This window comes from Protopterus annectens, chromosome 2.part2 (genome assembly GCF_019279795.1).
Source record: "Protopterus annectens isolate FY-2018-M chromosome 2.part2, PAN1.0, whole genome shotgun sequence".
NCBI lineage: Eukaryota > Metazoa > Chordata > Ceratodontiformes > Protopteridae > Protopterus > Protopterus annectens.
This window is the reverse complement of record NC_056730.1, coordinates 970,950,475-970,965,391: the sequence shown is the minus strand read 5'-3', so window position 1 is coordinate 970,965,391 and position 14,917 is coordinate 970,950,475. Positions and strand designations below refer to the sequence as shown.

At 43.6% G+C, this 14,917-nt stretch overlaps 1 protein-coding gene across 1 annotated transcript in view; it reads left to right on the top strand.

The window, feature by feature from the left end:
* Positions 1-14,917, top strand: part of FER (FER tyrosine kinase) — a gene marked incomplete in the record, with an annotated part of 3,568,968 nt that overhangs the window by 3,490,978 nt on the left and 63,073 nt on the right. The window contains 1 exon segment of the mRNA XM_044064275.1: positions 12,597-12,719. Within this exon segment, the coding sequence (XP_043920210.1) occupies positions 12,597-12,719 (123 nt within the window).

Genomic DNA, 14,917 nt, shown 5'->3' with positions numbered 1-14,917 from the left:
GATCAATCATAAAGACAGGGTTTTGCTTCATACAAACCTTTCTTTCTTACCGAAAGTTGCTTCTGAAGCTAATATTAACCAGATGATTAATCTGCCTATGTTCTTTCCAAATTTCCAGAACAAGTGTGAATATAATCTGCATTTGCTAGATGTTCATACACAGCTTCATTTCTATTTACACAGGACTAAACAATTCCGTAAGTCTGACCAATTATTCGTATCCTTTTCCAGACCCTTTTTTGGGCAAGGCCATTTCCAAGGTCTCCTTAGCTAGATGGATTACACAATGTATACTGCAAGTCTATAGGGATAAAGGCCTATCCTCACCTGGTCCTATTAAAGCTCATTCTACCAGATCTATGGCAACTTTTGCTGCCTTTTAGTCTAGGATTTCTCTGGATGATGTCTGTGCAGCAGCGAACCGGGCGAGGTCACATACATTTATTTCTCATTATAAGTTGGATTTGATCTCTAGAGGGAGAGCATCCTTTGGCTCTGCGGTGCTCAGGAATATCCTTCCATGAGGGCCTCCCAGGAGTTTTGGTAGCTGGGGACTCTGTCCCACAGGTTGCAGATAAATGAAGTTAACTACTTCAGATAAAGAAGTTATATACTCACCATAACATTCCATTTGAGTAGTTATACTTCATTTTCTGCAACTGTCCCTCCCTCCTTCCCCCGAACCTGTTCTAGGTTAGTGTTATTGAGTTGGTAATAGTTTGATTAGTGGCAAACTCAATCTGAGGGAAGGTAGGAGATGTGAGGGATTATGGGTAAGGGGAGAGATTGGAGCAGATGCTTGATAAAATGTTGCTGGCTCTGATCCGATATGGATCCGAATACCCACAGGTTGCAGAAAATGAAGTATAACTTCTCAGATGGAACATTATGGTGAGTACATAACTTCTTTTTTGTGCCACCCAGGGCTGTCTTTGAGTTTGCCGCCCTTCTCCCCTCACAAAATCATGGTCAAATGAGGTCCCTCATACACAGCCCTCCCCCACTGCAGCCACTCCAGTGTCCCATTACTTAGCTGTTTCTCTCCATTTACCATAAACACTGTAATTTGCATAATGCTTTACATTTTACTACTACAATGATTATTTGGATTTCATTTAAAACTTTTATTTTAAATTTTATAGCACAAACAATGATAGACATCCGCTAAACAAAGCAATACAGTCTCACAATGAAAACAGACTTAGCATTAAAACTTCTCTGCCCTTGAAATTCACATTCATTGGAACCGCATTGAAACCCACATTCAAAGAAAATGCATCTGGCCAGTGGCGGATAAAGTTTACCTTTGGGGTGTTTTCAAATTATAGGCCCCTTGTACACATATTTACAACAATGCAAACATATATGTGTGTTCTTGGAGTTACCTTCCTGACTGCATTAAATTATATTCCTTGTATAATACAGCATACTTGTTAGTGCATGTCTTAACTGTATTGTTTTGAACATTTAACAGTAAACAATGAACAAAATGTATGAACCAATAATGAAAGAACTGCCCAGTTCAGAACATTTCCATCATAGGATCATACTCTGCTTGATGTGGAAAGGGAGTCTATTCCATAGATGGAGGAGTCTCTGAGACACAAATCTGTCCCGCCAACACATCTTAAATCTGCCTTTATGTTTTATGTACACTATCCATTTGTTGTCTTGCTTAATGGGCTGCTGCTGTTTAACGTATTTTCGTCTGGTGTGGGCTGCTGCTGTTTAACTTATTTTCATCTGCTATGGGCTGCTGCTGTTTATTTTTGTTTGTCATGGTTTACTTATCCAGAGTGTATTATGGTGTGCTTATCCTTGCTTGGTATAGTTTTGCTTAGCATTAGCTGCTTCTTATCTGGACCGTTATTGCTAGAGCTTTGCTAACTTATTTGCCTGGCTTTATTTTGTTATCCAGAGCGTTACTTGTACCATCTGCTTGGTAGTGCTTTGCCTTTTAGTTCCTTGTATTTTCTCATGGTACAGCAAGCTTTTAGATACCCTTCGTGTTTCACTGTTGCAGTCATCACATTTGGGTTATCCCTGCCAGGGTAGCCCTCGGCAGGCCTGAATACCAAAGACTTAGTATTTCTGCGTCAGTTGCTGTCGCTTGAGGACTGATGTCAGGACGTCAGTAGTATAAAGTAAGGCAACCGACACCATTACATTACTCCGAACTGAAGTTGAAGTCTTCTAAAGCTAAATACCCAGTTGGGGATCCGTTTTTCTTGCACTAACCAATGTCAGAAAAAGTTAGTAATTGTTTCGCCTGTGGAAAGCAAATACCACACCAAGACTTCCACACTTACTGCGTCACTTGTTTAGGCCCAAACCACGATGTCCCCCATTGTCACTTCTCTGCTTTATTCATGCCAGAACTATCCTTCTTCGGGCCATTATTGTAGCCAGATATTTTTGTTAACAGTCCTCGAATTCTGATATGACTTTGGTCAGCCATCCGACAACAGATCTTCCGAAGAAACATAAAGATAAAGACAGAGACAGACCACACAGGTTCAAACCTACCGACGATGCTTCCGTTAAGCTAATCATCAGTCCTCCGGTACTTAGTGAGGCACTTTCGCAGCCCCTGATGCCCACTTCAGTTGATTCACAGGCTGCTACCGAGACCCTTTCAGATTCTGGTATGCCGTAAAACTCTTCTTTGACTAAGGATCCTGCGGTTGTTTCTACCTTGGATGGGTCCGGAGCCACTGAGCAGGCACCGGCTTCCGAGGAAGTCGTTTGCAGTACCGAATCTCGACCCAAACCGATGTCTTCTTTCGCGACTACTTTTCTTTCAAAAATGACCGAGTTTCTTAGGCCCAGGGTTTGAACCACACCCAAGAAACGGAAGACCCATTCTCAGTTGCCTGCTACCTTGCTTCAGTCTCAAATGCTTAAAAAGGTGGAAGACCTTATCATGCTGATAAGAGCCAAGCTACCCCCTAAGAAAGGAAAAGCGATCTGTCTCCTGTAGTTTTGTCTGAACAAGAATCAGATGAATCTGGTGCATCTGACTATGAAGACATGCAACCCCTCTCCACTTATGAGGACTCTAATGCAGAGCACTCCATTCTTCCAGCCTCTCCCCCAGAGGACGTTTCCTTTGGGGAAACCCTGCATACTTTAAGGGCGCATTTCCAATGCGAGAGTCAGGACTACCCTCAGTCTAAAAAGAGACTCAGGGAATTCCTAGATCTTCCGCAACACAGACCCTTGGCCATCCCCCCCAGTCCTGCATGTTGTGGATGATGCTTTCCATGAATCCAGCTTGACTCCTGATGCCCTGCCTCCTGCTCCCAGAAAACCAGACAGGTACTGTAGAGTTTCTGGCTCACACAGATATCTTTTTAAAAATACAGCAGCTGACCCTGAGGTCATTTTTCAGGGGCCAAAAGGGATTAAAGCAACCTCTGCTAAGAATCCCACCCCCTCAGACAGGGATTCCCAAGCATTGGACAGATGGAGTAAAAAAAAGTATATACCTCAGCTACTCTTGCTGTCAGGGCACTAAATTTTCGGTTCCATATGCTGAAATTTCAGCAACATACCTTGGAACAACTTAAACAATAAAATTTCTTCCTTTCCTGCTTGGGCAGAATCTAAAGATTTACAAAACTTAATGGATTCTGCAAGTCAAGTAACTGAACACACTTTGCATTGTGGATATTCTTCATGTTTCACTGTTGCAGTCATCATATTTGGGTTATCCCTGCCAGGGTAGCCCTCGGCCGGCCCGAATACCAGAGGCTTAGTATTTCTGCATCAGTTGCTGTTGCTTCAGGACTGATGTCAGGTGGTCAGTAGTATAAATTAACGTAGCCGATGCCATTACATCAGTCTTTCTTGCCGAGGAGCCCGAAGCAGAAGCAGTTTGCATGAGTGCCGGTCGGATGCTACCTGAGTTTCATCTTCCAAATTGAAGCTGAAGTCTTCTAAAAGCTAAGTACCCTGTTGGGTATCCTTTTTTCTTGCTCTAACCGATGTCAGAAAAAGTTAACAACTGTCTCACCTGTGGAAATCAAATACCACACCGAGACTTTCATTCTTACTGCATCACTTGCTTAGGCCCAGACCATGATGTCCTCGCTGTCGCTTTTATGCTTTGTTTAACACCAGAACTATACATCATCAGGCCCTTATTGTAGCTAGATATTTTCGCTTACAATCCTCGAATTCTAATATGGCTTCGGTAAGCCATCCGACAGCAGATCTTCTGAAAAAATGTAAAGATAAAGACAGAGATAGACCGCACAGGTCCAAACCTTCTGACAATGCTTCCGTAAAGCTAGTCGTCAGTTCTCCGGTCCTCAGTGAGGTGCTTTCGCAGCCCCTGATGCCTGCTTCTGTGGATTCGCAGGCCGCTACTGAGGCCCTTTTGGTGTCTGGTATGCTGCAAAACTTTTATTCGACTAAGGATCCTGTGGTTGTCTCACCCTTGGATGGGTCCGGAGCCGCTGAGCAGGCACCGGCTTCCGAGAAAGTACTTTGCAGTTCCGATTCTCAACACAAACTGAAAACTTCTTTCGTGTCTACCATTCTTTCAAAAACTACCGAGTTTCTAAGGCCTAGGGTACGAACTACACCCAAGAAACCGACTACCCAATTTCAGGCACCTGCTTTCTTACCTCGGTCTCTGATGCTTAAAATGGCGAAAGACCTTATCATGCTCATCAGGGGAAGCCAAGCTACCCTTTCCAAAAGGAAAAGAGATCGGTCCCCAGTAGTTTTGTCTGAACAGAAGTCTGATTATTCTAATGCATCTGAATATGAAGACATGCAGCCCCTCTCTGCTTATGAGGACTCTGATGCAGAGGAATCCATTCCTTCAGCCTCTCCCCCAGAGGACTTTTCCTTTGGGGAAACCCTGCATTCTTTAAGGGAGTATTTCCAATGCGAGAGTCAGGACTACCCTCAGTCTAAAAAGAGACTCCGGGAATTCCTAGATCTTCCGCAACACAGACCCTTGGCCACCCCCCCGGTCCTGCATGTTGTGGATGATGCTGTCCATGAATCCAGCTTGACACCTGATGCCCTACCTCCTGCTCCCAGAAAACCAGACAGGTATTATAGAGTTTCTGACTCACACAGATATATTTTTAAAAATCCAACAGCTGACCCTGAGGTCATTTCTCAGTCGCCAAAAGGGATTAAAGCAACCTCTGCTAAGAATCCCACCCCCACAGACAGGGATTCCCGAGCATTGGACAGATGGGGTAAAAAACGTATACACCTCAGCTACTCTTGCTATCAGAGCACTAAATTTTTCAGTTCCATATGCTGAAATTTCAGCAGCATACCTTGGAACAACTTAAACAACAAATGTCTTCCTTTCCTGCTTGGGCAGAATCTGAAGATTTACAAGATTTAATGGATTCTGCAAGTCAAGTAACTGAACACACTTTGCATTGTGGATATTCTTCATGTTTCACTGTTGCAGTCATCCCATTTGGGTTATCCCTGCCATGGTAGCCCTCGGCCGGCCCAAATACCAGAGGCTTATTATTTCTGCGTCAGTTGCTGTCGCTTCAGGTCTGAAGTCAGGTCGTCAGTAGTATAAAGTAAGGCAGCTGATGCCATTACATCAGTCTTTCTTGCCGAGGAGCCCGAAACAGAAGCAGTTTGCATGAGTGCCGATCGGCCGCTACCTGAGTTTCATCTTCCAAATTGAAGCTGAAGTCTTCTAAAAGCTAAGTACCCTGTTGGGGATCCTTTTTTCTTGCTCTAACCAATGTCAGAAAAAGTTAACAACTGTCTCACCTGTAGAAAGCAAATACCACACAGAGACTTTCATTCTTACTGCATCACTTGCTTAGGCCCAGACCATGACGTCCCTCGCTGTCGTTTTTATTAATTGTTTAACACCAGAACTATACATCATCGGGCCCTTATTGTAGCTAGATATTTTCGCTTACAGTCCTTGAATTCTGATATGGCTTCGGTAAGCCATCCGACAGCAGATTTTCTGCAAAAACGTAAAGATAAAGACAGAGATAGACCGCACAGGGCCAAACCTTCCAAAGACACTTCTGTTAAGCTAGTCGTCAGTTGTCCGGTCCTCAGTGAGGTGCTTTCGCAGCCCTGATGCCTGCCTCTGTGGATTTGCAGGCCACTACCGAGGCCCTTTTGGTGTCTGGTATGCCGCAAAGCTCTTATTCGACTGAGGATCCTGCGGTTGTCTCACTCTTGGGTCCGGAGCCGCTGAGCAGGCACCGGCTTCCGAGGAAGTACTTTGCACTACCGATTCTCAACACAAACTGAAAACTTCTTTCGTGTCTACTGTTCTTTCTAAAACTACCGAGTTTCTAAGGCCCAGGGTATGAACTACACCCAAGAAACCGGCGACCCAATCTCAGGCACCTGCTTCCTTGCCTCAGTCTCAGATGCTTAAAATGGCAAAAGACCTTATCATGCTCATCAGGGGAAGCCAAGCTACCCCTTCTAAAAGGTAAAGAAATTAAAAGGTAAAGAAATCGGTCCCCAGTAGTTTTGTCTGAACAGAAGTCTGATGACTCTAATGCATCTGAATCTGAAGACATGCAACCCCTCTCTGCTTATGAGGACTCTGATGCAGAGGAATCCATTCCTTCAGCCTCTCCACCTGACGAGTTTTCCTTTGGGGAAACCCTTCATACCCTAAGGGAGCATACCAAATGGGAATGTCAGGACAACCCTCAGTCTAAAAAGAGACTCAGAGAATTCTTAGATGTTCCACAGCACAGACCCCTGGCCATTCCCCCAGTCCTGGATGTTGTGGATGATGTTTTCCTGGAATCCAGTTTGGCTCCTGGCACCCTCCCTCCTGCACCCAGAAAAAACTGACAGGTATTACAGAGTCCCTGACTCTCACAAATCTCTTTTCAAAAACCCTACTGCTGACCCTGAGTTAATTTCTCAAGGGCCTAAAGGAATGAAACCACCCTCCACTAAGAATCCCACCCCCTCAGATAGGGATTCCCGAGCACTCAACAGATGGGGTAAAAAAGTATACACCTCTGCTACTCTTGCTATTAGAGCACTAAATTGCCAGTTCCATGTGCTAAAATTTCAGCAACATACCATGGAACTCCTCAAACAAAAAGTGTCTTCCTTTCCTGCTTGTGCAGAATCTAAAGAGTTAATGCATTCTGCAAGTCAAGTGACTAAGCATACCTTACAGTGTGGTTTTGACGCCCTAGAAGCTTCTTGCAGAGCAGCAGTCACCAGTTCTGTCCGTAGAAGACATGCATGGCTTAAGGAACAGCCCTTGCCAGACCATGTTAAATCTAAATTATTGGATGCACCCTTGAACAAAGACAACTTATTTGGCACCAAGGCAGACGAGGTCTTCAAAAAGATGAACGAAAAAGCTAAATCTATGCAGGAAGTTAAGGATTTCCTACAGGTTCAGCAGGCATTGTCCCTCCAAGCATGGTCCTTTCCTGCTCCCACCAGGTCAGTTTAGCCCAGACCACGGGGAAGCAGACCCCCCCAGACAGCAGCCACAGGGAATGCAGAGATCAAAACAGTGGAATTCTTCCACTTCCAAACCAGGGAGTTCGAAGCCACCCCCTCATGGTAACTCACAATGACTCTACTCCCCCACCCCTTCCCTCTGCCCACCTACACTTACCCCTAGGGGAAAACTCGCCTTTCATGCAAGCACCTGGGCCACCATTACCAACGGCTGCTGGGTCCTCAGCATATAGTGTCCCAGGGATACAATTTTTTCTTCCATACCCTTCCAACCCCAAAAGGTTTCCCAGATCTACTACCAAATCAGTGGGCAGAGGCTCAAAAGCATATCTTTTCCCTGCAGAAAAGATAGGCCAAGGCTTCTACTTCAGACTTTTTCTGGTGCCCAGAAAAGAGGGCACCTACCACCCCATCCCTGATCTATCCATTCTAAACACCTTCCAGGTGATCCCAAATTTCAAAATGCTCACCCTCCAACAGCTGATACCTGTGCTCACCAAGAAGGCTTGGCCAGCCACTCTGGATCTAAAAGAGGCCTACCTCCACAATTCCCATCAGGGAATCATGCAGGAAGCATCTTCGCTTCAGGACAGGATCTCAACACTTTCATTTCTTTGTGCTTCTCTTTGGCTTATCTTCTGCTCCCAGAGTTTTCACAAAATGTCTGGCTCTGACCATTGCCTTTTCCAGACAAAGAAATATTCAGATTTACCCATACTCAGATGACTGCCTTATTCAGGCAGACAGCCAGAAAAAGCTGCTCAAGCACCTGGCCTTTTGTAAAGACCCTACTAACCTCCATAGGGTACACAATCAACGAAAATAAATTCAAACAGGTGCCCACCCAAAGGATAATCTTCCTGTGAGCAAGTCTGGACACAGCATCTCAGATGGCATACCTTACACCAGAGAAACAAATTTTCCTGACAGATTACTTCTCTCAACTAGCCACCAGGCCCCAGCTATCTGCAAAGAAGATCCTGCAAGCTCTGGGATTCATATCATCTTGCATACTGCTCATTCCATATGCCAAACTGCATTTGAAGAAACTTCATTGATACCTAAAGAGCCTTAGGTGTCAACACTCTCAAGACCTGGAAACCCTTCTACCTATAATTCCTTGCCTCAGAAAGGAATTTCTTTGGTGGACAACAGCATGCTCCCACAACAAGGGACTGCCCTTATCCCCACCCCCTGCCACCCAGACCCTCACCGCAGAAGCATCAGACTATGCTTGCGGTGCACATCTGGACGACAGGTGCATACAGGGCCAATGGAGGCCACAGCAAATCCCTCTGCACATCAGTCAAAAAGAGATGATGGCTGTGCAGAATGCCTTAATAGCTTTCAAACCCCTTCTCTTTCTAGGGGTTCTCCTGATCAAAACAGACAACACCACTGTGATTTGGTACATCAACAAGCAGGGAGGGACTCACTCCTACCCTCTATGCAAGCTGGCCATGACCCTTTGCCTCACAGCCTCTTCCATGCAACTACACCTGTTAGCACAATTCCTACCAGGCTCTCTCAACTCTTTGGCAGACCAATTAAGCAGAAACCTTCTGGACCCACATGAGTGGCAGCTCAACAGAAGTACCTTCACCCTCATAACTCAGAAATGGGGAACCCCAAAGGTCGACCTCTTTGCCTCTCACACCAACCATCAGCTCAGGAAATTCTGCACCAGGGAGCATCACTGCATGGCTTGGAAAGTGGATGCCCTGTCCTTCCCCTGGGTCAGTCTATCGGTCTGTGCCTTTCCTCCCCTACCTCTCATCTCTAGGGTACTGCTCAAAATAAGGGAGGAAAAAACAAGGATCATTCTTATAGCTCCAGACTGGTCCTGACAACACTGGTACCCCTTGCTGCGCAGCCTGTCCCCGCTGCCTCCATGGCATCTTCCTCAGATTCCAAACCTCCTGACCCAGAGGGAAGGGGAATTCATGCATCCCCAATTGCAGACACTCAATTTGGCAGCTTGACTTATTCCCTAACCCCAAACCAATCTGCCATTCTCAGTAAACAGGTTCTGGATGTCATCTGTGAGTCCAGATGTCCTAGCACCAGAATGTCTTATGCAGATAAATGGAAAAGGTTCTGCACGTGGATCCGGGCTAATCAAGCCAATACAACACAGCCCTCCATCCCTGTTATCCTGGATTACTTAGCTGACCTACTACACAGTGGTCTCTCTTTCTCCTCTATAAAAATTAATGCCTCTGCTATTTCTGCTCATTTTCACACTGAGCAGTCCCTTTTCTCACACCCTTTGACCAAACAGTTCCTCAGAGGGGCAAGCAACGTGAGGCTCCCCAGAAAGGCACCAACACCAACTTGGGACCATAACTTTGCCTTGGAAAAGCTCACCCTGCCCCTTTTCGAACCAGCTTCTTCTGCAGAGCTAAAATTTCTCTCCTGGAAGACAGCATTCCTTCTGGCCATCACTTCAGCCAGAAGAGTTTCTGAGCTGCAAGCACTCATCACTGTGGAAACCTTCATCATCTTCCATGCAGACAGGGTATCCATCACAACTAACCCACCCTTCATGCCGAAGGTGGTGTCCAGTGTGGCTCTCAACCAATCCATTCATTTGCCCACCTTCTTTCTTAATCCCCAGAACAAGGGGGAAATGATTCTTCACTCTCTAGAAGTGCACAAACAGCTCAGATTTTATCTGGACAGGACTAAATCACTCAAAGTCTGATCATTTGCTGGTTACCTTTGCTACAGGGGCAGAAGGCAAAGCCATCTCCAAGCAAACCATTTCTAAATGGATAGCACACTGCATCCATTTCTGCTACAAACAGCATGGAAACCTCCCCCCAGGGGGTCAGGAGACACTCCATCAGAGCAGCCTCCACCTCTGCACTTTCCTCAGAGGAGTCGCCACCAGGGACTTCCTGGAATCTGCCACCTAGACATCTCTTCACACTTTTACCAAGCATTACCACCTGCCTCACTGCCTCTGCAGTCTTGCAGGGCATCCTAGCCAGCCCCTAGTTTCTTTGACTGCCTCCACCCATTTCCTTAGCTTTGGAAATCTACCCAAATGTGATGACTGCAACAGTGAAACACGAAGAACATAGTACAGTTGTGTACACTTACCATAAATGTAGATGTCTGAGTGTATTCACTGTTGCAGTCCTGGTTTCCTTTTCTCCATCCCCCTTTAGTCTCTTTCTCCTTTTATTACCTTTCCTCCTTGTTGTTCTCCTTTCCTTACAAGGGACATATTGGTGTTTATTTTCCACGGGTGAGGGTTCTTCCACCAGAACCTGGTCTCCTGACAGGTTAGGGCAATAAAAATGGATGTAAGGGCATCGGCTGCCTTACTTTATACCACTGACAACCTGACGTCAGTCCTCAAGCGACAGCAACCGGCGCAGAAATACTAAGTCTCTGGTATTCGGGCCAGCTGAGGGCTACCCTGGCAGGGATAACCCAAATGTGATGACAGCAACAGTGAATACACTCGGAACATCTACATTTATGGTAAGTGTACACAACTGTACTTTCCTTGTATTTGGAGCAAGTATTTTCTCATGGCACAGCAAGCTATTAGTTCCTTGTATTTGGAGCAAGGTGTGTGTGTGTGTGTGTGTGTGTGTGTGTGTGTGTGTGTGTGTGTGTGTGTACGTACGTTTGTACGTACGTGTGTTCTTCCAAGGAAATACACCTGGTTGCTAGAGGTACTCAGGGCTCAAACCCTGTACCTTGAGTACAGGTAAAAAGAGCCTAAAGTCCCTAGCCACCAGCACTTGTGAATTTATGCCTCACATTTTTCTTCTATTCCTAATTAAATCTGTGGTTTTCAATTTAAATTTCAGCCTTTATATTCTTCAGAAAATAAATGGTAACACAAAACCTTTTTTCTACAAATTTTTTAAGTTTATAAGATCAGTATTTGAAATTTGTCCCTATTTTGGGGCTGTATTCCCCCATTATTAGCTTTGTCCAGGTGTTTTTGTGCTAAGACATTGAGAGCTACGTTGAGAAGTGAGAACTGAATCCTGTATTCCCCCATTATTGGCTTTGTCCATGTTTTTTGTGCTAATAGGTTGAGAGCTATGGTGAGAAGTGAGAACTGAATTCAGTAAATGATGGCCTTTACGTTTCAGTCTTCCTGTCTTTTAGGAAACTGATGATTTGGCATAGTTGTATGTTGCTCTGACTGTAGTGCACAGGGTCCTAGGTTCAAAACTTGGTAGTGAAGTGCATGGTGGTAACACAACATTTTATTCTAGTGACTTTCCAAAATTATACAAGCAATGTTTAAAATGTGTCTCTGATTTTTTGCCTTTTGTTTCCCCTCCCTTCCCAAAAAAACCTGGATGTGGTGTGGGTTTCAGTGCTGTTTCAATGAATGTGAGTTTCAAGGGCAGAGAAATTTTAATGCCAAGTCTATTTTCATTGTGAGGCAGTATTGCTTTGTTTAGCCGATATCTGTTAGTGTTTGTGTATTGTGCTATAAAATGTAAAAATCCAAATAATCATTGTAGAAGTAAATCAGTATGCACATTATTAGTGTTTATGGGCGTACCTTCGTTGAAGGTTGTGTGTCAGGGCTGGCAACTCAGCAGGTAAAAATCAATTGCCAATCATTAGCGGACGGGAGTTCTGCTGTGGCGACCCCTAACCAGAAAAAGCCGAAAGACACAACAACAACAGCAGTGTCTGTGGTAAATGGGACAAAATAGCCAGATAATGGGACATTGGAATGGCTGCAGGGGGACTCTGCTGACATATTTTAGTTGTCTGTTTTTCAGTTTGCGTTTGAAAGTTGGTATCCCACAATTCCACCGGAGTGAGTAGGTTTACGTAATAATGTATGCAAATTTTACATTAATCAGCGTACAGATTTGTACCTATTTTCCAGTTTGAGAGGTATGAGTGTACTTGGATGTTCATTTATATTTTGATGGGTCTGATGAAATAACTGTGCTTTCTTCAGGTATTAAATGAACCACAGGTAGTGATAATGAAAGCAGTAATAAATAATAAATGGTATATAGATTCAAATATAATTGTGTGGGACGACCATTTTCAACTGTTTATTAAATTATTACATATAAGTGGTGATGTTAGGGCAGATGTAATTACAGAAAGTCATTAAAAATTCTCCCTTTTTATAATTACAGGGAGGTATAGTTCAGAAAGTGATGTGTGGAGTTATGGGATTCTTCTTTGGGAGACGTTCAGTTTAGGTGTGTGCCCATATCCTGGAATGACTAACCAGCAAGCCCGGGAACAAGTGGAGAAGGGTGAGTATCTAGGTTTACAGTGCCCTGTGTTCTCTTTCAAGAAACAGTGAAATAAACATTGATTCTTACTGAATCAGTTTCTTGTAATCCTTTTTTTTTATTAAATTAGAAGGATATTCATTTCTATGTGCTTACAGATATAATATTTTTCTTGTACATAAGTGTGTATGGCTACTATCAAACCATTATTTCTGTATATTCGCATGTTTTATTTTAATTTTATTAACTTACATTTGTGGACTGTTTTATAATCTAGGCATTTGATTTACAGGATTTAAGTGACAGACTGTATGATTGTTTTACTTGTGGTTTATCTCATAATCATATACCACCTGGCTTTCTCCACAATATTTTCCATTCATTAGATTGCATTGAATTGTTCTGTATTGTAATGCAGTGTGTGATCTGTTTGTTTTTAGTATTGTATAATGTCTTTCGAGGGTATCATGCTGTTAGAAATTTTGAGTGGACACAAATTCCCAGCCTTTTTTAGCGATGGATGTTGTCTAAGAAGGGTCTCCACTGCATTGAAAAACTTTTTAAATTATAATTGAAATGTTGCATTCTGGTAAGTTCTAAAGTACAAGAAATGTCTTAAACTATAACAAAAAAATGTTTTATAGTAAAATAGGATAGTAGTCAAGTTTAAATGCCCCCCCCAAAATGACAGGTCTCAAAGTAATCACCTTACCCCCCCCCCACACACACACACAGGTCTCAAATCAAGTTCAAATCCCCAAATGACAGGTCTGTTTCTTATATGTATCAACTAACAGCCATTTTTAGGTAAAAATATTGGTAAGCGCCAATTTGTGAATAAGGAAAAAAAGCATGAATATCAGAGCATAGTTGTATAAAGATACTGTTACAGCAACTGTAGTAATAAGGAGCATGACTCAGCCCCTAACCTAGTGTTTTTCAGCACGCCATATACTGCAATTAGAAATATGCAGCTTGAAATCAGGGTCCAGAAAATACAGTTTTGTAAGAACTTACCATAACAGTACTGACCACTGTTGCAGCATTCCAAATTGTTGGGGTTGTCTCACCAAATAACCAGGAGGTCTGGACAGGGTACCAAAGTCAAAACTTCCCTTAGAGCCATACGTCTGACATATAACTTAAGCCTGCGGGCATTAGAGGGTCCATAAGTGGTTGTAGGAGAGTAAAAACACCATAATATCTCAAAGCCAGAAGGCCTGTAGATAACTGAGGATACCAGAAAAGCAAAGGTCAGCTAAGAGGGGAGAAAGCAGTAACTAGCCCCCCCCCCCTCAGTCCACGAGAAATAGTTAAGAATATAGACAAGGGATGCTGGGTTGGAAGGAATACTGCAACAGTGATCAGTAGGACATCTGTTATAGTAAGTTCTTACATAACCGTACTTACTGTGTCCTTCCTTGGATTCTTGTTACAAGTATTCCAAACTTTTGGGTGATTCCCAAAGCTTAATTAGTGTTTAGGGTGTCTGGATGTGAGATAGGAGTCATGTAAGTCCGTAAGCCTTCCACACATTTAGACCAGGTACTACACAGACAGGGTCTAAAGGTGGAGGTGTCTCAATTTACATAAAAAGTAAATGTACCTCAAGGCTGATCAAACAGGATGATACACTTGAGCTTCTTCATATTCAAATCACCATAGACAAAATCCCATACCACTTTCTTGCAAGTTATAGGTTCCCCTGTATGACCCACGAAACCCATAAAGTGTATTTAAGATTAGAAATGCTCACCATCCAACCCAATACTATGTTCTTGGTCAACTTTATTTACCCCACTATTAATTGGGAATCATATGCAACACCAAATGTACAGGCACAGTGATTCCTGGATTTTGTAAAGACAAACTCCTTGGACCAGCTTGTCACTTCATCAGCCAGGGGAGCAGACAAACTGAGTCTGGTCATCACTAATATGGAAGAGTGATCCACACCCTCTAGTGTAATGTCCTCTCTGGTAAGGTCAGACCACAAAGCAGTCTTCTTTTAAGTAAACATAAAACCTGGAACCCCAGGTAACCCTAGAATATTCAGAAACTACTTTAAGGCTACATTTCAAGCCCCCATAAATCATGAGAATATTGCTGCCTATGGGGAACTGTTCACAGAAACCTTATACAAACATATTTATAGCTGCATAGAGGCAACTGTACCTACCAGGAATAAGTGCAGAAATAACTCACAAAAAGAAGCCACC